Below are 25549 nucleotides of genomic sequence, written 5' to 3'. Positions count from 1 at the left end.
AAATCATGGATATTCTGCATGCTTAATGCTAGCGGGGATGAAAGGTAGGCAGGTTTATGATGGGAATGTAGCCACTTCTGCTGGATTAGGCACCTCATTTTAGGCACATGTGGTGAGTCTTCATTTAGGGATTTACTCTCTTGGAGATGCTAGCTAGGTTTTAACAACGCTGCTGGGATGTTCAAGGATGCTTTATGTAACTGGGTCTTGAGGAATCTCTTCTGAACCGGTAGGGAGACTGTTGGGATTGCTGTAGCTCCACAGTTTGTTTCTTTAAGATTGAGGACCAGCATTTAGCAAGCATTTTAAAACAGCATTTGAGGTCACGTATGTGGAGGAAGAAAGTCTTCAATGTGAGCAGGGGGTGGGAATCAAGCTATAAATAGTTTTCCACTTGTCCAGTGCAAGAACCAGGAAGATGGGGAATGTTTTTTTTTGGATGGGAAAGTGAACAAAAGTAGGAAAAAGTAGAGAAAGACCAGACAGCAATGTCCTCAGCTTTGCTCTCTCCCACAGGTTTAATGCATACCAGGGTTGCCGACCAGCCCCAACAATTCGTGGGTCTGTGTTGGTGTTCTTACAGTTTTATATTCTGTAAAATCCCTGTAAAATTCCTGCTGTGCTGTCACACAGAGCACAAGAAGAGGCAGAATCCGTTTTGCCATCCATAGCGGTGCTGGATTAGTGTGACTGATCCATAAGCGTGGCTGGCCATTGGCAAAATCCAGCGTTTAACCTTTGAACAATGCGGTTTGTTCGTTTTATCAGCAGAATGTGCCATGGTACTGAGGGAGAGGATCACCAGCTCATCCTTGGTATGCCAAAATCATTTCAAGTCCTTCATTTATGCTGACGTTTTATCGTGCACTCTTGCAATTAGGTTAGATTAATGAAAGGTAAATTCCAGCCCTAACATAAAAAATAAAAAATAATTTAAAAAATCCTTGTAAAGAACCTAATTAGTGTGTTTGTTTATTTAGACTCTAATGGCTTAATTGCATCTTATCTTGCTATTTACAAATAGGCATCATTAAAGAATAATGAGCATGTGAGGGAAGGCGCAGCATTCACACCAGCAGCAGATGAGACACGGGGAAAAAAACAACAAACTAGTTGAAGACCCGGATGGTGGATTTTAATTATTTTTTTCTTTTAATACAAAACCTTATTTTTCAGTCTATATAAATAGGATCTCCAACCATTCTAGTGATTAGTAAGATAAATGTAGAAGTGGGAGGAAAAGCTTATGGCTGACGGTATCACAAGGAGCAGGTGGCTGGCCTTTTGCTAGTAATACGTACAGCTTGGTTATATCCCTGGTTTGACGTTGCCTTGTTGTTTGCTAAGGTGAATAAAAGCTACGTACAAAGTCATCCTCCTTTTCCTACTAGCAGGGAGGTACCCATGTTAACTGAAAATCATGTTTTCTTTTTTAGCTCTGCAATGCAGAGCATCTGCAGCTCAGATCAGCAGCAAATTCCCTGGGATGCCGAGAGGAAATCTGGAGCTGTGGGAACCTTTTGCCACTAGTGTTGGAGCTCGGTGGTGTTAGCACGCTTTCTCCTAATAGCAAACTTAAATAAATCGGAAGGAAGAATGTTAATGCATTTTTAAAATCGGTTATAAAAGCACTTTTCATTTGCAGTCGGTTTCAATGAGAGGGCAAAATTAAGGGGGGGCTGTTTCAAGCTATTTCCTCCAGGCAGAATTCTGGCAGGGTAAATAAATTCTGATGCTTTTCATTTTGTAAATTAATTTTGGCCCTGGTACTGACTTATTTGGAAAGGTGCTCGCTGCTTTTCCAGTCAGTAAGTGATGTTAACTGGGAACTTTTTTAGCAGTCTTACCAGAAATTATCTAAAGCATTTTCCCTGATGATTCTGGTTCCCTCCCCCATCCTTGGCATGCACTGCCTGTCATATGCTCTTTGAGAGTTATCTTGGTGATAGACAAAATATTTTTAAAACTGGGATATTTCAGGATTTTTATTTTATATATTTTTGTCAGAAAAGCTGCATAATATTGCAGATTTCAATCAGCTGCCTGTCCTACCTTCTTCTGGAGCCTGCTGTTTTAGGAAGCAGGGGCATTATGAATAACTTAACTGTCTGAATTTAGTACACTTGAGTTAAAAGCAAGTCAGATGTGCATTGTTATTACGCAGACCAAAACAGAAGCTACAGAGGTATTTAACTTGCAACTGTTCCGTTTTCAGCTCACAGAACTGTGGGGCATATTTTTTCATTCATATTAATTGAATTTTAAAGTGACCTTGTACACGTATTGATTTGAATTAAAATTTTCTACATCAAGGACATGTTGGCATATATCCTACAGGCGAAATATTAAAAAGCCAAGTGCTGTCTTAACAGGGTATCGACAGGAGAAGTTGAAATTTAATGGGGAAAAGTTGGCTTAGAAAGGAAATTGTTGCCTTTTTGTCACAATTGAAAGGTATCTTTTCTGTATAATGAAAGAAGCTCCTTGCAGTTGGTATCTGTGGAAGTGCAGGGGCATTTTAGTGCCCATTAAGAAGGGATCAGTTGGGTGAGCCTTGACCCCCAGAAGCAGAGACCTGCACTACGGGAGCTCAGAGTCAAACTATCCGATTACTTTTTTATCAGAGCCATTAGTTTTTTATTGCCTTCTTTCAGGTGATCCATAGGGACACAGTTGTATGACTGAAGTTGTAAATTATATTCCATACGTAGATCTGTTTTGAACACAGACTGTGGTTAGCCGTGTTCAGCAGGCACTGAAAGAAAATTGTTTGCTGGAAAACGTGATGTGTAAAAGATGGTTCGAGATGAACAAAAGTGTTGAGTCCTCAAAACAGTTACGAGCCTCGATTATCAGAGGAAAAGACAAAAGGTACCTCGTTTACTGTAGGCACAGAACGTGCTTTACCCAGAGGAAAGCTGTGGAGCATCCTTTTGGCTTCAATGTCTGACTGCATCCTCCAGGCCAGTGCCAGTGTTCGTTCTCTGTACTACTTGCCTCGTTCTTTCAGTGCTGTTAAATTGATGAACTCTAATTTCTCTGAGCGATGCTTGCTTTTTCAAAATTGCTTTTTCTGGCAGACTTAACTCACGTACTAATACTCCTTTTGATACAGTCCTGCAACGTTTGTCTGAAAGTCTTCATCTCCCAGCCACTATAAAATCTGTACAACCCCCATGCCGACACAGCAGCAACATAAAACAGAGAGGTTTTTTATTTCAATACCAGACTGCTAATTCAATGCTAATTAGGTCTGCTAATACCAGAGCTCATTCACACAGCCTGGTGCTGACCTGGTTGAAGTTGCAAAGTATTCTGTTGTTTGTAATACCACGATGTCTGGGTGCCCCTACTCCCAGCGCAGGACCCCGTAGTACAAACCATTGTGTAAGTAGTGATTCCAACCCGGTGCCTTCCTCAGGGAGCCCACATTTTAAGTGGACATAGAAGGATGGTTTCACACTGCTCCCTCCAGATGTGAGGGACAGGGGAAGGCAACGTAACCCTGCTTATTTGCCATTCAAACAAGTTGGGGGATCCCCAGTTGTCCCAGACCATTTGCAGAATTGGACCTCTCATTGCTGTGTGATGGCTGGGAGCTGGGAGCTGGGTACCTGTGACACTTACCAAAAGGGAATCACAGGAAGATGTGGAAACAGATGACATGTAAAAAGGCAATGAGCTAATACAGGAGCATTTGGAAAGGATTTGTGCAGGTAAGTCTTGTTGGGGAGGTTTGAGGCCAGCAGTAAGTATATTCAAGCAAGCTGGAGTGCCAAGCATGGGACTCTTCGGTTTGTTACGTGTGACTACTAATGCTGAGGATTTTCAGGAACATCCCACACAGGCTTCAGAGCAACTTCATCCAATATTTTTTTTTCCCTGCCTGGCAGCAATGTGAGATATCATAAATGCAAAACGTAAAGGAAGAGGAAAAAAATGAGCATCCACTGAAGTGTGTGAAGGCAATGAAAATAGAAAATATTACATATAAAGCTGGGTCTGGATTTTTTAGGACTGCCTTTTTGCTCCTCATTAAGAAAATTTCTTTTTTTGTTTAAAATGTCTTTTTTTTTTTTTTTTTCCTCCTTTTAATTTTACTGTGTATGATTGCCCAGAGTCAGTTCTCTCAGTAGGGATATATCCTAGAGAGCTGCCAGGCTTACTAAGGTAGAGGGAAAAAAAATGTTAACTCTAGATGTGCTGACAACTTTTTTTTCAAAGTGTCGCCATTTCCTCATCCTACACCTAATTAATCACGCCGTTATAACAAAACTGTCTTTCTGATTCCGGCAGATGATCAGCATTATAGATAAGGCACATCTGGGTCACAACTTCGTATTTTTAACTTAGTTGATGCAGTGGTAGGTGCCGAAATAAGTCTGCTCCTTTCCTTGACTTGCGGGCCAGCTAGGTCTTATTGTAGAGTATCCCAGCAAGATTCTACATTTAGATCTAACTTCACAGCACTTGATAGCATGATAGGGTTGCCTGAGAACCACAGGTAGTTCCTACGTGTTCGTAAAATCCCCGTCTGCAAGAAGAAAGGGATCAGAGTAAACTCTCCATGCTGTCGGCTTAGCTCAGGCCTTGGTGCCAGTTACCCTACTTCAGCCTGTAACATCTTTCTTCAAAAATTTACCAGTTCTTCTGACCTGCTTTTCTTCTTCATGTTCTTGCAAAATCATGCCTAGCAGCCTGTCTTCTTGAAGTCTGACGCTGACTTCTTTTCCCTTTCTCCTTTCCATGTCCTGTCTGTTTCTGTCAGCTCGTTTTTGCCTGTTGCTTAGTCTTCTGCCCTGGAGCTGCTTTCTCCACATCCCGTACCAAAGGGATGTCAGCTTTTCTTTTCAGGATCTGTAACCCTGTCCTGCTATATAGTTCATCAAGGTGGAAAAGCAATATTTACAGTGGCTTGGGTAGCTGTTCTGCAAAGTCCTGTGTTCTCACCCCCTTCCTAGCACCGTTTCCCCTGCCTCCACTTGCTCCTGGGGTCTTTGTACCAAATTTCCCATCCTCTTGCTTTGGGGAAAAGCACCTCGGCACATCAGAGCTGATTTGCTCGTTAGATGTAGTCAGCATCGGGTTGAGGTTACTCCTGTTGAAGGCGGGAGGTAGGAGTCATTAGCAGAAATTAAAAGGGAAAAACACGCGACAAATCGATAAAGATGCAGATTGAGTGATTTCTTGGGGCGTGGATGTGTCTGCTGAGGTTAGCAGGAAAAAGATGATTGTTACCTCATGTGTTAATGTAAACTGGATGGAAAAAATTGAACATGGACAGTAGAAAACGGGCCAGTGCTAGATGGGAAACATTAAAATAAGCTTAAATATTTTTCTGATCTTAGTTTTGTGCTTTTGAGGGTAAGTGAAAACTCTGTAATAATGTCTGTGTAGCAAAACACAAAGACAAAATTCTTATTAGACACATCTTAACAATATTGAAGTGCAGGTTCATCTTTGAATTGTAAATTGATTTTTAGATTAAAATGCCGTCATTATTGTATTTTTGTCAATACTATAATTCAGGCTTATTTCTGTTATATACTGACAGATCACATGTTTTCCATGATACTAGCTATATTCTTTGCATTTTGCCACTTCTGGAGAAAAAAATTAAACCTTTGAAAATGTAAGATTTTTACTATTGTAGCTGCAATTGCCCCTGTCCCACTCAGTTTTCTGGGAACTAATTTTACATTTTTATCAGACCTAAAGTGTTTTACATTTAGCTAGTGGCATTCCTTTAAAAGCTAGCATTAGGAGAGTCTGATTCTTCTTTCAAACTTGTTTTTTTCTAAATGGACTTACATTGGAGAATATAAAATACATTGAAACTAATCACATTTTCTCATTGTTTTTGACAAGTTATTGAGTTGTGTTGTTAATAAAATGGAGAGAGTTTCTTGGCAGTGTCATGTCTACACAAGGGAATTCTGTGAATTCATACATTTTTGGTTGCAAATGAATGTTTGTTCTGCACTTTATCGTCTCTCTTCCTCATAATGTGCACAGTGTTTTTAGATCTTTTATTTTGTTCTCTCTATAAAATATTGAAAACCGAAATTGCATCAACTTAAGCTGTTAACTTGATGGTCTTGTGAAGTCAGACACCATTAGCTCTCCTTCAGCTTGTTTTTGTCCTTCTCTTGTTCTTGACAGGTTACCTTAGGAAAAGTGCTAAAAGTGATAGTGGTGATGCGGAGCCTCTTCATTGACCGGACAATAGTAAAAGGCTACAATGAAAACGTCTACACCGAAGATGGCAAGGTAGGTTATTGTACGTCCAGCAACGTTAAATTTTATTTTTACTTGGTATTTAAATGACAGAGAAAAGGAAACCCATCACAAGTGTGCTAGAAACATAAAACTGTCAAAAGACTTTGCGGATGTTTTGCAAAGTGCTCAGGTTTAAATTTATCATGCTCTGCTTGGATTTTTTCATACCCAAATGTCTGACTTTTTTCTAAGCTCTGATGCCCTTGCTTGAATTTCTAATATATCACCTTAGACCCCAGTTGCCTCATTAATAGTGTCTACTGAGAAAACATTTTTCCAGTGTACCAACACATCAATAGCCCAAGGTTCAGAATCCTCTTTTGAGAGCCATTGGGAAATCTTGGGCTAGCTTTATGTTCAAGTTGATAAGCTCAGCTATGAGAATCATTGGTAGGTAGTCCTCAGTTTGCTTGTCAGTAATAGCTCATCTTGAGCAGCAGCTGTTAAAAGCAAGCGTTGCCTGTTTCCACAAGTGTTTTGTTTCATGAACAATTCGCCCTGCTTGAACCCACAAATTTCTTCTGACTGCACACGCTCCATATGGCTCTCTTTAGCGCATCAGAAGATGTTAATGGGACCTGACGGCCTTCAGCTCAGTTTGTTTCTCTTTTCAGGGTGGAATAGTCTCTTACGGAGACATCCGCCAGGACGCTTCTTTGCCAGTAACAGTACTAAACGCCTCCATGTTGCACATTTTCTCTCTGGAGCTTTCTTTTCTGATTATGAAGCCTATTAAAATACAAAGTTCATTATATCAAGATGAGTACTTGGCACCCATAGGCCATGTTATAATGAGGTGAGACTTTTTTTCCTTTCAGAAGTGATAACTGTGTTTTAGCACACAGACGCACGTTATGTACTGACCCAGAGTTCAGCAGCTCTGAGTCTGAATCTCTGTTCCCCAGAAAAGGCCAGGAGCTGATCTACTGAAGAATATAGCACAGCTGTGTTTCCCAGATGAGAGATCCTCACTCGAAGGGCAGGGGATTGACCTAGGAAGTAGTAAAATTAAAATTGCCTGGTTTTGATTTGCATTATTCAAATATACAGGTTTAAATACCGTTTTGCAGCAGCAGTTGCAGCACGCTCCCTGTGCATTAGCATAGAAATGCAGAGTTACAGCACCAGCCCCTCTACCCAAAGTTCTGTTCAGAAGTGAAATGATAGTCTGCCTAAAAAGCACTGACAGTGCTTGATGGATTCCCGTGTCACATTTCATTTGGATGTGCTCCTTTTCTCTGATGAATCCAGTTTCCTTCGAAGCTCCCTTGAAATATAATAATGCTATATATGCTGAAAAGCTGAGTAAAAGAGTTCCTTTGCAAAACTCAGCATCTGGCGTTAGGCTTCTGTTCAGCTCAAGGTTAACTCTCAGGAGAGCTGTACACCTTTTCTCTGCCGTCATTCGAGAGCAGTGCTCACCAAGGCTAACTTTGGGCACAGGGCACTAACCTTTGTCTGTTGTCACCGGGGAGCACTTAGCTTCTCCTGAGCATCCGTGCTAACATCTGGCTTGTTTTCTTGCTTTAAGCCAGGCTGCAGAGAGGCTGTTTTCTACCGATTCAGCTTTCAGTGTCCAACGCTAGGCTACGTGACTGCTCCCCAGAGGCTGAGTGAAGCTGTGTCTGTTCAGTGGCAGTTTGCTATTCCACTGGGCCGTCTCAAGGCTTTAGCAAACCTGAAGGTCTGCGTTTTAGGTATAAATAGGAACATTTCTTCTGACTTAAGTAGATCTGGAGCTGCAGCCACTTAAATCATGAGTAAATTTGGCTTGGAAGAGTGAATAAATGCGTAGCTTGCTAGTTTTGCCAACTGGAACACATATTGACAAACAGTGGGCTCCCTTTTTTCCGCTAATTAACTACACTGGTAATTGGAGTATAAGAATAAGATTGTGCTCTTGCAATGATTTGCTTTACTTTATTGTGCCTGCTGGGAATGAGCGATTACAGTCAATTGCAAACATAGTCCATTCCAATTCCTTCTCTGTCACAACAGATGCTGCTGGGAAAGTACTCCTGTGAGGCTTCACCACACTACTCTAGCTTCTCTGTTCCCAGCCTGATGTTGGGGAGGAAGCAGTAGCATTGAGAGAGAGAGACAGAAGGATATGAAAAAGGAGATCAGCAAGTATCTGCTTTAAATAATAAAAATACAGAGAGCTGTCAGCATCACAATAGGAGAGGATTGTTTTTCCTGGGAGCAGTTATACACTAATTGCTGATTTGGGGGTTTGCTTATGTATTTCTAGGGAGCATTTAATAGTTGTAAACAGCAGAAATGAGATTAACTAGGAGGCATCGTACAATATGGCAATTCTGAATCTCCAGTCTTTCCTGTAAGCCACGTTGAAGAAGGGACACTGGAGTAAGTCATAGCATCATTGTACTTCTCTACACTTAACTTAATGACGGTCTTTTGAGTAATCCCCTAAGTCCACAAGTCCAAAGGTCCATTGGTAAGAAGGGTGAAATTCACTGGGAGGATTTCTCAGAGTGAAGCGGGGCTTGGGGCAGTGCTGTATATTCAGCAATATTCAACCAAAGAAGAAATGGCCATCACTGGGAGACGCAATGATCACAAACAATAAGTGAGAAAAGCGCTGCGAAGCACAGAAGAGGCCATCTGTGTGCTTGTGAGCTAGGGAGGTCATCATTTATCTCTGAAAATACAGCCATTTTAGCTAATTTTGCTTTGCTGGGAAGAGAAGGGAAAGAGGAGTCCAAATAGCAGAGATATTGATGGCCTCTGGTGCATTAGGTAGGCAAATTGAATTAAAACGTGGGAGCTTCTGGTAGTTGGGGAACTGCTCATGGTGGCATCCTGAGGCACAGCTAGCTGACGTTGCATTATCCAGGGTGCTTTAGGTTGTGCTGTACTCGTGCGTTGTGCTGTCTGTGCTGACAGGTACTTATGTGGAGGCTTCACATGGTTTCTGCAGTACTGAAGTCTAGTTAAATTGGTTACTCTCTCTTTGAGATTTACATAATTTTTAAAACAAAGGTGAAAAAATAAAAGGCAGTGTTAAGCTTGCAACGAGTAAAACAAGATTCTGTATTCTGGTATTTTATTTTCAAGCTCTGCTTATACAGACAAAGCATCAGGGTGTTTCTTAAGTGCTTCATATACTTCTCTCGTGAATTATTCACAAACCCTGCAGAATATGTCTTTGCCAGGTTGCCAGCTGCATAACTTAGACAATTTTGGTGACACTTTGCAAAAACAATAGGTGAGATCTGGCAGCCTCTGTCATGTAGTCGGCTCTGCACGCTGACTGTTCTGCAGGCTTCCTTGCTTACCCTACTAACCCGTTGCATCCACCACATACTGATGCATTTTAATTAGCCCTGTAGCTTCAGCAGTGGCAGTGTGCCACCCTTAATTTCAAACTTTGACATACTCATTGTGCCATGGAATTTAACCGTGGATAGTAATTAATTACTGAAGTCCTGATTCCTGAATAAATGAAGCTATGCGGCTCACTCTTGCACAGCAGGCAGATCGTCAGCTGATCTGTTAGTATCCCTCATCTGCCAATAAAAAGAAAAATGCATTGGGTTTTTTTTTGGCATGATAATTCCCTGCTTTTCTTTGGATCCCTATCCCAAGAACCACCGTGACGGGGTGTATTCGGAGTGAGTACCTAACTTCACTGTCTAGCCAAATTCCTATTTTTGCATCCGTTAGATTGAAGAAACAGAAGTGTCTCTGTTGAATTATCACGTTAAGGAACTTGGGTTATGTTAATGCTATGGCTTCATTAATTACCCCATATCAATAAGAAAAGGCAGCTTTTAGCCTCCTAGCGTAAGAGAGGAAAAGAAATAGTAGTATCAAAGGAAAGCTTCAAAGACAGCCAGAGCTGTCTCTCGGGTAATTTCTGATCCCCACATTCTTTCCACTTCAAAGCTGGATGTGTGTGTGTTTGGGTGAAGGGGGGGCTGAATCCGATTTCTCTAATAAGTGTTGGCACCGGACCTGTTTGATATTAGATGCAGGGAACATTCTGATTTGTTATCGCCTTTGAAATCGTTCAGACGACCTTCAGAAAATGGCCTCTTGTTACTTATGCTGGGGGTGGGTGGGGAGAGTGGGGCGCTGGGAAAGAAAGCCCCAGTTTAATTCACATGCAGAGGATGCCCTGAAATTGTGCTTTCAGCAGTTTTTTAGTTACAAATGTGTGTCTTGATTGAAAGTGAAAAGTTGAAGAATAATAGACCTGTAACGATGCATTCTTTAATCCGCCTCTGCCTTAATCCTCTGTTTCAGGGGAAAAGGTGGGCAGTCATTTAGGATGTCTGCATGTGGTTTGGGGAGAGGGCTTGTGGCTCTTTTTTTTCTTTCTTTAAACTTGGATAACATCACGCCTATAAGAACTATTCATTACTCATGCCTATTCATTACTTTCTCAGCTTTTCAGTCTCCTTGTCAACTAATGAACATTCAGAACCTGTTGGGCTCATCTTAATGCAGCATCTGAAGTGGCCTTTTTCTTTTTTTTTCCTTTTTTTTTGGTCTTGAGTCTAACTGGAGAGGATCACACACTTGGTTTGATCACTAGAGATTAGCAAAACCATATATACATTCCAATTATAGCAACTCTGTCTGCAGTTAAAGCAAGCCTGAAATTACATGAAAACAGTTTAAAAAATATCTGCGTTAATTTTTTTTTGTTTGCAAATGTAGATTTTTGTAATAGGGAAACAAGATGCTGCCTTCCCTATAGGCATAGGTGCATTACAACTGTAAATCAAGCTCAGGGTCCAAGTCCTGGCTGTGGGACCCGGAGTATGAGTGGTGTTGGTATTCAGGCAGGTTCTTGAACCCACCTTAAGAGGCAGTAAATGTAAAGTAAATGCAGAGTGCTGAAGGTACATGCCTTAGGGTACTTCTGTCTTCAGCTAGCCTGGAAAAGGCATCGAGACAATCAGCTGCCTTTTGTCTCACGGCAAGGTCAGTGGTACTAAGCCATGAAACATCTACACCGAAGTGATGTTTAAAGTCTTTAACATTACCTCCTGTCCAGACTGAGGTCTGGGGACTCGAGAGTCACTTCTGTACCAGTATTCAGAAGGGAGCCACGTAACACTGATACTCTTAAAGGAGTGGGATCTTCCAGCGTTCTCAACCTTTTTAGCTGTGTGAATTAATTACTTGGGTTCACCATCCTTCTCCCTCTAGTGTATTTCACTCATTTCTTTCATTTCAGGCTCTAACCTTTGTGCCTTTTAGAAGAGTTGTAATTTCAGCTAGCACTTATGCTCACTGTCAAAAATTGGAATTAAAATAATTAGCTGCACTTTATTGTAAAGGAGATGAGTCCAACAAAGTGTCTCTTCTTTTAAATCAATTTCTTTTAAGGTGTAAACTTAGCGGAACATACCATACCCTATTTATTCTCAGAGTTTTACAGTTAGCTTGATTTCTCTTATTTATATTTAATACAAATTTAAATACAAAAATTTAAATACAGCAGATGGAAATGTAATATGTTATTCTGTCATTCCATTAATTGTAAATGCAGGTTTTACATATGTATTTAAGTGTGTTTCTCCAAGAAAGCTAGAACCACTACATGTGTGTATTTCTCAATGATTAAAGATGAATTTGCAATTGGGAACATGTCGTGTGGTCCAGAGAGGGTTTTCTGTGCTTTGGAAGTAACCCAGCAGCAATGAATGAAGCCTGTCATTTTCCATGCCTCTCTCTTAGTGGTACTGTTCTTGGACTTTATTTTTTTTTTTTAAAGATGGGTGTTTCAGATCGCCACATTACAAAGATGTATTTCCCAATCATGAATGGTAAAAGAACAAATTAGTTTTTGGTCAGCTTTGTCAGGTTTATGTGGTTGTACTTTTTGCACGTAATATTTGGACCTCTTGTGCATCTTCAAACAAATTTATTATTTCTGGTTTGTATTCTTCCAAGTGGCGGACCATGAGAGGGAGATACGACTGTTCCCCTTGTGGGAAAGCATGTGTCAAACAGCATAATCCAATCCTAGAGGAGCTGTACCTGCTTCATAAATGAACTCAATTTTTCTTTCATCTAGGTTAAGGTTCCTAAGGTTAATGCTGTAGCAAACACCTTTCCTGGGGGAAGTTTTGTGCACGCGAAAATGTTGAGTATAGTGGAATCTGCAGACAAAAGTGATTTGCAAGTCAGGGATTGAAGGAAATTCTTGTTTCCTCCCCCTGCTTTTCTTTGACAGCGTACAAGATCCTCCACAAGGCTGGGCTAAAAGAGCACTAGCACATCAGCTGAATTTTTGTAAAGTGTGATCCCTTTGGTTGTTTAACAAGAGCAGCCTTACCTTCTGGTTTCTGGGGTCAATAACATTTATTACAATTTTGTTCTTTGAGTTCATATGCAGTTGAGCACGCATTTAAGCCATGGATGTGTGCAGTTATTTGCAGTCTTAAATCTCTGTTAGTGTGATTTTTGTCTGCAAATGTAAATGCGGTTTCCTAAGGGATGTTTTATTTAGCCCCAGTAGACCGGTGCTTTGGTTTAATGCAGCTAAATGTTCTTTGTGTCATTTGTAACTGAATCACTTATTCAGACACAAGACAAGCATCAACTTGATAAAAATGCCCTCATTTTAGAAACAAACTGAAACTGATGATTATTTGCATAGATTAGCCACGGCCCCAGACAGATGAAGATTTTCCTGTTTTTAAAGAGAGCACAGTAATTCATCAGGTCTTGTGTATATAGAGATTTTTTTTTAATGAAACTGTGGTGAACTGTGTTCATTTTTTTTGTTGCAAAACAAATGAAATCTTGTAATTATTTCTCAGATTGCAACGGGTAAAGATGATGGGTCAAACTAGTGAACTGAGAAATAAGGCTCCATAACTCTCCTTGCCCTCTCTTTGAATTTGAACAGCTACTTAAATATTTTTTCCTCAGTAATTGCATGTGGTAATATGTAACTCTTTTTCTTTTTCTCCTATTATAGCTTGACATATGGTCCAAATCCAACTATCAGGTTTTTCAGAAGGTAAGTCCCTCGTCACCTCTCTCTATATAATGCATATAGAAGGCAGGTGGAGTTTATTTTAAATATCTAGGGCCTTATGGAAAAGAATTCAGAATTTATTCCGTTGTCGTTTGTTCTATAACTCTTATCATAACTTGCAAATAAGAGACTGTAATCGGTAATCATGGAAAACGGCAAGCAGGAAACAAGGAGACCACTTCTGCTGTTGTTTCGTTTGGATTTATTTCCCATCACAATTCAGCCCGTGGCTTGGAATAGGAAGTTGGAGACTTTACTTCTGTAACTTGAAAATTTCAGGTGAATTTTTCAAGTACTCCTTTTCAGTTTAAATCTTCTGTGGAGTGGGAGGATCGGGTTGTTTTGAATTTTATTTTTTTGCTTTCATTCTCTGTAGTTACCCCTCTCTCCTGGGGACTTGATTTTAATAAATTTGTAAACTCACATTCCAAAACAAGTTTGTAAATTTTTTACACTGTGCTGTTTTGGCTATTTCTCTTCTCATGGTGGTTTAAGCAAAAGGAATGACTTACTTTATGGAACAGCATTCTCTTTAGTAAGGAAAGACTGAGAGTAGGAGCAATAAATATGAAATTACTAAGAAGGCAAAGATGTTTTTTGGATAGATCTGTATCTTGCTATTTTCCAGGCAGGTAGGAGAAGATTTCTCTTTGAAGGCCTCTTGTCAGAATGCTGTAAGTTCAGATTGATCCGGGGTTAAATTCCAATTTCCTTACCTTCAAGCCACAGTTCAAGGCTCCTGAGTCTCCAGTCAGCGCGCTGGCTTCCTTTCATCTACTTTTGTAGTTTATGTAACAAATATGGGTCAGGGACTCTAAAGGGCATAAAAGCAGGGGTCAAAAGTATGGTATATTGACTGCATTTGTGCATCTTTCTCCCAAGACTTCAGATTCAGTCAGAAGTGAAGATGTTTGACCTATGGTATTAGCGTGCTAGAGATCAAAGGACAGCTTTTGGGGAAGGTGGTTGCTCTTCCTCTCTGCCTAGCATTAAAGCAGAATTTTGCTGTAGTTGATTCTTTACTCCAGAGATTAGTGGATTAAATATTCTTTTTTTTTTTTTTTTCTCGCTCCTCAAAAATATTTTGTCAAGTAGGGTAATCCAGAGGGAAGTAAAACAGCGTAAATCTTAGTAAATTGTTTATCGGTATGCTTTTAAGTAATTTTTGCAATAGAATAAATTTAAGACTCTGTAATTAAGTGCATCATCTCAATTTCCCCATGTGTGTTTTAGGTTATAGCTTCATTTGGGTTTAAGATTGTCTTCCTGGATGTTTTAGTTTTGAATAACTTGGATTTGAGATAAGTGATAATAAATCTTGAAGGTTTTGATTGCATAACTTTGTCCATACAAAAAATAAGTGTAGAGTAAATGTACAGGTTTGCTTAGGAGCCCAAGTTAAGGACTCAGGGAGCATAAGTACATAGAGTAATAATTTCTTCTTCAGCTCCAGGCAAGGGTCTTCAGATCAAAACTGAGAGAGGTCAGTAAGAAAATGTGAAATGCTTCTGTTACTGCTGCCTGTGTGGCTGCTTTTTGGATACATATGAATTTATTCTCTAGTTGTATTTAAAACACTAATTTCAATAAAATGCTTTGGATGGCAACTTAAAAATATATCAAGCGAAGATGCATTTTAATTATGGTCTGTGTACACATCTCTAAGTATATAAAATAAGTGGCTGTTCTGTTCCTAATTCTCTAAAATAAGGTGACCTGAGTACAAGTTCCTGTTTTCCAGTTCTCTCTTGCTAAATAATACCAAATACATTAATATTTCCATCACCCCCCTGAAAAAAAAGAAAAGAAACTGCAGGAGAAAAGGTTGCCTTTAACAGGTGCAGGAGCTGCCTGTGCTTTTACAGCTTGTGTTCCCGGCTCTGTCATTGTGTTACCTTGGGCAACTTCACCTCTCTTCGGATCGGATTTCTGCATCCCTTCAGTTGGGGTAATACTTGCTGACTTCACAGGAGCTAGTGCTGAATTAGTTGCACTGTGCTCTCAGATCCTCGCATGAAAAATGGGATAAAAATGCAAGGTGATGGTACTTTCTAATCAATAGATTCGGCACTATTGAGCTGATAGTTAAATAAGTTAAAGCTAGGACTGAAGACAAGTTTTCAAACAGAAAACGCTGTGGTCCAGCATAGTAAGTTCCTCTCTGTGGTGTTGGGTTTCATTTGATTTTCTCTTTATCCTCTGAAGCGGCACTTGTGTCCATTTATACAGCCCTGGAGTAGCAGTTTAGCCGTAGCAAAATAGAGGAAATGGTTAAAACAGAGAAAATCTTATATTCTGTTAGCATTGTAGTACTGACGGATCTTCAGAACAAATGTTTTCATGCCACTAAAAATCATCAGTAGCTGTATCAGAGTATAGCTAAACATTCCTGAGCTGTTTTTCTGGTGCCAGTCAGCAGTACGGCTTTGTGGATAATGCTACGTGGAAGCGCTGTGCCCAGAAGGAAGGATATGGATGAGTTGCTCTTGCCACCGAGGAGCCCGGGCAGCCCTTTCAGCTCCACCGCCTTTAAATGCTGCAAAATCAATCATCGCTCTGAAGGGCAGGGACGTTTCTCTTTAAAAGCCACACCAAGTTCTCAAACTCTGTCTTCAATGATAATGCAACAACATCTGGAGCTCACAAGATACCTGTCTGTGGTAGCTGCAAGCCTGTCAAAATCTCCCAGGGCTGCAGGATGACTTTCTAGGTTAAGGACTAGAGACCTCTGATCTTCAATCCAACCCTGTCAAACGATGCTAAATTTGTCCTGACTTTTGTTTGCAAACGTTGGCTGTGTCAGCAAGCCTTTTCTCTCGCTCCTTATTAGTCAGGATACCCGGGCGTGTATAATTTGATGGGGGACAGCTCCCAGAGGGCCCATTACTGTTAGCATACGGTCATTTTCCACGTTCCCTGGAGTCTTCTTGAGTCTGGTCGCGGGGTGAGTAAGCTTCGTAGCTATTGAATCCACCAGCAGGGTTAGATTCAGAGAATGGAGCTGAGAAATAAGAGAGGGGAGGCTGAAAGGGCAAAAGCACAAGGAGCAATGAAAAGGTTTTCAGACTGCCATGTTTGTCTGACATTTAAACTCTGCAGGAATAGCAACTGTTTTCATCTTAAACCTCCTTATTTTAGCACCTTGCGTGTCTTGGTCCACTGGCACAAGAGGAGGAACAAATAGGAAATTGGGAAGCATTTGGGGGGCTTAAATCTTAGTGGGAGGAAAAATGTTTGTGAGGACTGCACGATTCCAGTCATTGTGCAGAAAGCTTAAATATATATATATATGGAGTGTGGAGAAAGGTGCACTACTTGTGAATTTGCATTCAAAAAAAAAATAAATGTAGAATAGTGGAACTGCTCTGAATGGATCAAAGCTGTGTAACTGGGGAAACGGAGTCAAGCATTAATTGTTCAGTTTGTCAAGCTGCTCAGGAAGAGCAGCACAGTGTTTCTTGCTATGCAGTACGATCAGTTGGGCTGCTTGAGTCATATACATACGTCTGTTTCTTGCTGATCTCGAGTCCCTTTCTTAATTTCACCTAAGTGGTTTCTCATTTTTAGCGTGCCACCAACTGCTCTCTGTTTGGACTGACACTCCTCTTCCCGAGTCACGTTTTAACCTAAACTTTGAGCAGTTTTGTGCCTCCCCAGCTCTTTGTGAGACGTGCAATCCCAAACTCAGAGCACAATTTCCACCACTGCAAGGGCATATAAGTATTGTAATGTATGAAGATGTATTCTTGTCAATAATCTCAGAATAAAATCACATGCGGGATGAATGCATGCATGAGACAGCTATCGGGCTATTGATACGTCTGCTCAAGGAGAGGAGATGGGCTGGTCCAGGGTCACCTGTGGGACTGCTCCTTCGCATGGTAGCAGTTTGGCTTTGTTCAAAGACCTGCTTAGGTGGAAAAAAAATCATCTCTGCTCCAGTCCAAATAAGCAGAACAAGCAAAATAAAAACTTAAACACTGGGAGCTCTGAAAACAGCTAAGAAATCCAATGCTTCAGAAAAGCCTGGTAGTGTTTTACTGAATTAGGAGCGGGGAAAGGTGTGTAGAGGATTTTTGTGGCGTTCTTCAGTGCTTGTTTGTGGAGGGACCATTTATCATCCTTCCAGAGTGCCTCCGAGGCACTGAGTGGGTTTTGTGCTCTCCTGATTCCCTCCAGAGAGACTAAAACGTGTTCCTGGAGAGAAGATTGAATAATGGGAATCCTTGGAAATGAACAAAGGCACTTGTGCAGTTTTCCACGGTATAAAAGGTCTAAACAGTAATAAAATAGTATGTTTTTTTATTCTTTTAGTGCTCTGATTATCCCCTAGAACTCATTGCCATAGGCTGACGTTAAGGTCATGAACCTAGCAGGGTTTACAAAAAAAATTAAAAAAAAACTTTCTGGGGATTTAGAGAATCCCTTTATGTTAGATTGAGTCCTCAATGCGGTACTGGAGGAAATAAACCAATAAGTAAGTTGCGAGGAAAGTTGTGCCTCTTAGAGGAAGTTTTGCACCTCCTCTTGCAAAAGCAGAGCCAATAGCAATGAGAAAGTATTAGAACAGAGACAGCTTCTTTAGTTTAGCCATGTGATGATGTGATTCTTACTTTTCTGTTTTAGTTTTTTGGCCAGCTCTAGCTTCATACGTCTGTGGAACTCGCCTAATCTACGGAGGAGAAATGCCGTACCCCAGGTCCTTGATTTTGTGCCTCTTAAGGCAATTAGAGGAAGCACTTGTTCAGCTTTCCCAGCCTGTGAATTGTAGGATATTCTTGAATGAATTTTCCCCGTTGGAGATGTATGACTAACAGCATTTGTCAAGGCCCAATAATGCCATTTTTGGACAGCTCGTTGCAGCACAGCTCCGCTAGCAAGCGGGCAGGGAAATGCTATAGAAACGTCTGGCGTGGGCTCGGTTGAGACAAATAACGGGGATTTCGCTTGCTGCCCACTGCTGTGTGCTGCTCTCCCGAGCTATTTATAACCTGGGGAGCGAGCAAGCCCAGCAGCCGGCTGCACGAGCAGGGCAGGAGCACGCGGCTTCACCACCGCCACCTCCACGGGGAGCATCTCGCAGCAAGTGCAGGGGGGGCGAGCAGGGGAGATGGCGTTTGAACGAAGTCACAATAAGATTGGGTATCAGCCTGCTTTGTATTCCCTCTAGATGAGGGAGTAGAGATGGGCTTAAGGAATGCACGATTCTAATCGGCTTGGTAACAAAAATGAGAAAAATATCTCCTGACTATTAGGAAAGAACAATTCCTTGTTCCAACTGAAAGCAAGACTGTGCCTCGCTAAAGCAGAACCACTTCATACAGCCCAAAACAGCTTAGGTTTGTTTAGAGGTGAAGACCGAATTTTTTTTTCTTGTAAATGAAGTTTTTTCCTCCATCTGACAGTGGGAGCATGCTTAGTTAAGCAACAGCTATTTTATTTAGCAAAATTGTGGCTTCAGTAGATTGCCTTTTTTCTTTTTTTTTTTTTTCATTTAGCAAAAATGTCAGGTGCTTTTCAATATATGAATTGTGAGATATTGAGTTTTTCTGCAGCATCACTTGAAAATCTATTTCAAGGTCCAGAGCAACAGCTATCCTAATCAATTTGTACTTTTCTGAATATGCTCCTCTATAGAGAGAGGTAGAATTAAAAAGTGACTGATAGTTTAGATAGCAGTAGGTAGGATATAGCAATGAAAGTGAGGTTAATAAAATAAAGTCCTGAAATGCACAAGATGTCATCCTACACCCAGAATAAATTCGTTTGTGATTACAGCTTGGCTGGAAGAAAAAATGTGTCCCTTAACTGAGCTGGCGCGTATGCAGTTTGTTTTGCTTTGCTTTGGTGTGAAATCATATTCTCATTACTAGAACTCAGGATCGATTTTTTTTTTTTTTTTAAAGAATTATTTTATTATTTAAAAAAAAAATGTTGGACGACTTATGCTTTCTCTCATCATCTCTGTAATCTTGGGGGACAGAGGTTTTAATTCTTCCTTCCCTGCCAAGCACTGTCCAGTTTTGTCACTTCTCTTTTCTCTTCTCTTTGCCATCACGTTGTGTGCTGCTTTCACTGGGGGGGGGTTCGTTTCCCTACTCCTCTTCCTCGGATTTGACACCCACTTTGATCCGTTTCAGAAGCACTGTATAAGCAGTTGCTTATGGTAGAAATCGCCTCCTTTTTGTTCAGAAAACATGATTAGTGTTCTAGCAATGCTGGTGTGGCTTTTATCTCCCTGTGGAATCTCATTAGCTTTACATTACAATGGGAACAGCATATGTGCAACATTGCCAAAGTGGCCATTCCGTTTAAATTTGTTAATAACAGTATTTTTTTTTAGCAACTTTCCACATCTTCAATGCCAAGAGAAAACAACTTTGTTGTTCAGGGGAAAAAAAATACAGTTTGTTAGAAGTAGAAATAGAGCAGAAGGAGAGCGGCTGCTCATAAATATCCTCAGAACTTTCTATTCTTTGACATGTCTGGTGTTATCCTATAAAAACAGCATCTTAAAAGAAAAAAAAAATCACATAACTAGTAGGACTTGGATTACAGTCGTTTCTAAACACCACATGAGATGTTTGAAAGAAATGACTGGTTTGTGTTACGCTGTACTATTAATGTAGTTAATCGTGTTATTTCTGGGTTTGTGTGTGTGTGTGTGTTTGGCATATAAAGAGCTTCAGCAGGTTGAGGTCCATTTTGTGAACGTTTTCCCAGAAGTTTTACCTTGCAAATGCCAGAATCAGCTGTCCTTGCACTTGCTGGAGCTGCCTTAGGAGTGAGGCGTGTGTGTGAATGCTGGGGAGCAGAATCTGTTTCTAAAATTGCAGTGTAACTTAAAACTGCAGGATAGACTGTGTTCATCTCGTGTTCCGCGGAGGAAGTTTGTATGGTTAGAGCCTGTCTGTATGGGGATTTTCAGGAATATATCTTTTACAGATTCACCTCCCTGAATAGATTCATGCGTGAGCCTCTCTACAATGAAATTTTCAGCGCTTCAGCACAATTCACTTTGCTGAATTAGACTAAATACAAATTAGGAACAAGTGGAGTTACTTGGGAACAGCAAATGTAATTTCAATTCACACTTTCTTACTCAGAATTTACTGTACTATGCAGACGTGCCCTGGAAAATAGAACGACAACACCTGAGAAGAACACCTCGTCTCTTTATTAATTACTGATGAGGACCATAAATAGATTTACAAGTTACGACATGAGAAAGAGCTACTGGGGTTGTGTTGTCTGAGATCTTTGTAGGTGCAGCCCAAAGAATTTTGCCAATAATTTCTGCCTGAAGCTGGTAACTTCTGTGAAGAAGCAAGCTGTTGAGTGTGATAATATTTTGGGAAGCTCTAAAAGTACAGCTGGCAGGCTGGGCACTGCTGGTGAATTTATATCAGAGCTGTTCAGAAACTGCCCCCCTTCAGAATCATTAGTAAATGGTAGTGATTTAAAAAAAAAAAAAAAAAAAAGGAAAAACCAAACTATTGAACAATTGGTTAGTTCTACTGATTTTTTTTTTTTTAATTATTATTGTAGTTACAAATTTACATTTTATTTGTATTCTGTCTAGCTGTAATTCCCAGATGTAAGATCTTGTTACGGCTCTGTCTGGTAGATTAAAAAGCTTTCTATCAGGAATCTTTTACTAATGCAAGTAGTTATGAGCCATAATCATATTAATTGATTCCTGTTTTCAGAGGAAATGAGAGCTCGATTCCTATTTGTTCAGCGTAAGCAACCTGAAATAGAACTACAAGATTTAAATCTTTCAAGTGTTCTCATGAAATTGAAGAGGAGTATCCTCACTCTTTCATTAAAATGCAGTTTCAAGTGAGGTTATTTTACTTTGTTTTCCTCATCCTTTTCTTTTTTCTCTTCTCTTTTCCTTTTTTTTTTCCCCTCCAATAAAGAAGTCCAACCCCAAAACTTTTTTTTTTTTTTCGGAAGTCTTGACCTCTGCCAGAACTATCTAATTTAGCTTCATTATTGTCATTTTTTTGTTGTTGTTTTGTTGAGCAGTTCAACATATGTTGAAGCAATATTGTTGAAGTGAAAAATGAGAACATAGAAAAGCAAAGTGCTTTCCACTGATACTGTGTGTTTAGTGACTTTGCTTGTTTATGATTTCACAGAATACGTGGGATTTCAATCACAAAGGTATAGGTTCTGCTCTTATGCTATAGGCATTTGTAAGTTAGATGAATAGATGCTTTTAACATGGAACAGGTTCTCTTCTTGACAAGTCTGTCCTTTTAGCAGCAATAGAGACACTATTAGGTTTTGTCATGTTTTTGAATTTCCACAGGTGTTCTGATCTTGCTGTGTGCATATGAAGTTAGTTATCTAGATTGCTTTAGCTGATTCTTGTATGAAGTTGGCTGCAGGAATGGAAGCTAGCTGGAGAAAGCTACCCAAAATTACTCTAAGAATGTCTTCACAGTCACGTAGTCAGTCCCTGGTTTGCTGCCTCCCCGTGGAATTTATGCTGCTTTTTCTTCACATTAGCACTTAATTTGTCAGCAATGCAGAATAAATAAGGTCTCTTCTCCTTTTGTCTGGTACAGGTGACGGATCACGCGACCACTGCTCTGCTGCACTACCAGCTGCCTCAGATGCCCGACGTGGTAGTCAGGTCTTTCATGGTAAGTGTGGTTGAAGAAACATACTGCCAAACAGGCTGCAGCTTGCTGGCAGTGAATGGCACGAGGCACTTGTGATGCATTTATAATTTCAGCTGTTTAAGTAAGCTAGACAGTAGAGATTGACTGTAATTCTTTATCTCATACCTGGACAAGGATGAAAAATCTCAATACCATGGGGTAATTGTGAAGGTTGTGCTTTATACAGTTACTCTTATCATAGCTCTCAGTATTTGCTCAGTGGTTCCTATTTACAAAGCTACTCTGGGTCATCTCTAAAGATAGCAGAAAAAAAACTTCTTAGACAAACTCTTTGTTATGGACCAGCTCTTTCACACTGCTCTTGCTGTGCGAGGAGTCAATTTCTGGACGTGAGAAGTCAGCTTCAATGCAAGCTCCTCAATAAGAGCAAACTCCCATTTAGTGTATTCCAGCTGAGCCAGCCTGCCTGTCAGTGTGCCAGTATGGCTTGTGGGGAGAGTTACTGGGTGAGTGGGGAGGCAGAGGCAGGAACATCGTCAGGAAGAGACTATTTTGCTGCATCCACCTTCAGCCCAAACCTAGTTCCATAAGGAATTGCAACGACTTACTCAGTGTTGCAGCAGGTGGTTTTTGGAATTGAGGAAATGCTCACTGAGGTACTCCACTCTTTCCTTACTGAATAAAATTAATGAAAACTACTCTACTTTCACATGCAGTTTTAAGTTTATCACTTTAATTCTGCTTGTATTTAGGTTTTTATTTGTGAAATAAACTTGTGTACAAGCAGTCCTGTTAGAGGGTGAGAACAAGGGTTTATGATTTGGAATTCCTTCAGAATTTTGGCAACTAACGCTGTTGCTGTTCTCTCCACTGCAGTCTCCACTGCAAAGGAGGCTTTGAGGAGAGACTTTTTCTGCTCTTCAGACTTTTTAGTTCAGCTATTACATTACCCCTTCACTTGGAGCAATGTAATTGAGACTTTGTAAAAACAAACATCTAATTTTGCCATTCACAATCTGTAGGTGTGTAAGATAGCATCGGTTCTTTTATGTCTTTCATTTCCAATGTGTGATTTCAGGTCAGATTCGCTTACCTGCTGTGCTTGTTTCTTTGTTTATTTAATAAAAAGGCCACGAAGATGAGAGATCACGAAAGTCTTTTCTCTTAGAGTGCATCTTAAAATGGGTTTTGAAAGGTGAAAACAACTCTTACTGGTCAAATTCATGTTCCAACATGTGTCTGAAAATTAATGTTTAATAGAATGGGTAGCACGTTTGTTTAAGCCATGAGCCTGCCTTATTGATTTGATAAAACAGTACTAAAAATTTTAACAAAGCAAAACCAGATGTACAACCAAAGTGTCAATAAATTAGTCCTTTCAGCTGTCAGTTGAGCAATCCACATGACAGGATGTAGTGAAGCCCTGATTTTCCAATGGCAATGGAGAAGAATTTTTTTTTTTTCTTTCAACAGATGTCTTAAGCGCACAATTCAACTTCATTTACCTATTTTTGTGTCGCAGTTCAGAAAATTCGATCTCTCTGTTGTGCAAGCAGAGTCCATCCAAGCTGAAGTAAATAACAGCAATTTACTTGTAGTGTTCTGTTGCCCTTGTCCCCATATTTACTGCTAAACCCATGGAAGATCCAGTTCTTCTGGAGGAGAGTTATTGACGGCCAAAGGTTTGGTTGCTATAGAGAAGGCTCTGATGAAGATGGAAGGATTTGTTTCAATAAACTCAGCTGACCTCTTCTTCAGGGAACAATTTTCTCTTATCGATGTAATTCAATAGGACTTTAAATGACAAGATTCATGTGCATCCTTCACAGTATAAATCTGCTGGTCTAGGTATTTTTTAGTTGCGTATCTCCTTGAGTTTGGAATTGAGTTATGTAATGCTTATTGTTATGTATGACAATGGGAAAAAACACTTGAGAGGCAAGAGCTTTACCTAGAACACCTGTACTTGCTGTTTGTAGTTCAGCAGTTGCCTTTTTCTGTGTATATATTTATATCACTGAATATATATATATATATATCAGCATAATCAGATTTAAAATCATTGAGTATTTTTATGACCAGTGAGTATTGATTTCAAAATTGCATTAGGGAGGAAGTTAGTTAGCTTGCTGTGAAAGTGCTTGTATCTTCAGCTATTAAGAGTTCAGACTGTTGCAGAACGTTTGCAGTGGGGGTGTGATAGATGCTCATAGGAAGAGACAAACCAATATTCAGTTGAAGAAGGTACCCATCAAGAACAATTAAATTCCAGTAGAAATATGAGGAGCAGGAGAACATTTGCCTTCTGCAAAGATACTCTAGCTGCAAAAACCTCCTGCTCAGAGTGTGTGAATTGCTGTTAGCAAATTCGCTTAAGTGCCTAAAAAGGCAAAATATTTAATAAGTGAGAATTCAGCTATATGGTGACCTTGTAATCTTCTGCATATTTCTGTTTATAAAATCACTGTGTACCTCACTGGGGCCTTGCCAAAGTACTTTCTCTGTCCTTGGGATCACTGCTTGACAAGAATGATGACATAGGGGAATGTCCACATCCAGTTTTCTTAATTTCTCTCCCTTTTTCCTTTTAGACCTGGTTAAGAAGTTACATAAAGCTGTTCCAGGCTCCGTGCCAGCGCTGCGGGAAGTTTCTGCAGGATGGCCTGCCGCCCACGTGGAGGGATTTCCGAACACTTGAAGCCTTTCATGACACTTGCAGGCAATAGTAGCACAGCCCAGCAGTTGGCATGTGGGGAGAGAACTATGTCATGGCTGGAAAGAGAGCTGCTGGTTTAATTGCTGGTTCTATTTCTGGCCCTTTCATCCTGTACTAAATACTGGGGTTGCACTAATACATTTTACTATTTAAAAGTCCTCACACAGCAAGGCAGATGTGAGTCTGATGTATTTTGGAGAAGATGGTAAAGATCTATATGTGATTTCTTGATGCTTCTCAGCTGAAATGAATCTGTGGAGATCTGATAGTAATGATCTTTATCCTAAATGTTAAGGAAAATATCCATGTACAGTTCGTGTTTTGAAACAGAATTTACGATGTTGAAATCTTTTGTAAGCTTGAAATAAATTTTGTATTCCAGAACTTGTGCTATTTATTTCATTATTTGATTAGCAGAATCCTTGGGTCTGGTGTGAAGTTTTCAAAGCTGAAGACAAACTGGAAACATTTAAACATGCATGCTGATATGATAGGGTTTTGTTGTTGTTGCAAGGCTGCTTATCTGTGCTGGTCTTTTTCTGGATGAGATGATGGTGTTGATTAAACATGGAATTTCAAAGGCATGTGGCAGCTTGGAAGATGCAATGTACTTTCTGAGGCGGGGGGGAACAGATGTTTCCCTTTACTAAAATTGTAAGGAAAAATGTTAACAAAATTTGCATGTATTAAGTGGTTAGAAATGTGTGATGAGCAGTGACACTGTGTATAATTCATTTGTCCTGTTTTAGAACTGAAAGTAGGAAAATAACTCAGCCCTTCAGCACAGATATGTATGACATGTTTCCTAAATGATTTAAAACTTGCATGCAACGTGCCACTGAAGGGTAAGAGCCCACCCAGCCATCGTTCCACTTGGAATGGGTGGAAGTGTTCATCTGC

The 25549-nt window shown here is 40.2% G+C and overlaps 1 protein-coding gene across 1 annotated transcript in view; it reads left to right on the top strand.

The window, feature by feature from the left end:
* Positions 1 to 25033, top strand: part of MED27 (mediator complex subunit 27) — a 93726-nt gene extending 68693 nt beyond the window's left edge. Inside the window, exons 5-8 of the mRNA XM_084494033.1 lie at positions 6163 to 6270; positions 13241 to 13282; positions 21877 to 21954; positions 24525 to 25033. Of these exons, the coding sequence (XP_084350159.1) occupies positions 6163 to 6270; positions 13241 to 13282; positions 21877 to 21954; positions 24525 to 24659 (363 nt within the window). The 3' untranslated portion in view covers positions 24660 to 25033. The remainder of the gene's footprint in view (positions 1 to 6162; positions 6271 to 13240; positions 13283 to 21876; positions 21955 to 24524) is intronic.
* Positions 25034 to 25549: the final 516 nt, after the last annotated feature.

This window comes from Aythya ferina (genome assembly GCF_964211825.1).
Source record: "Aythya ferina genome assembly, chromosome: 20".
NCBI lineage: Eukaryota > Metazoa > Chordata > Aves > Anseriformes > Anatidae > Aythya > Aythya ferina.
Note: the sequence above shows the minus strand (reverse complement) of the source record. Positions and strands in the feature narration are given on the sequence as shown.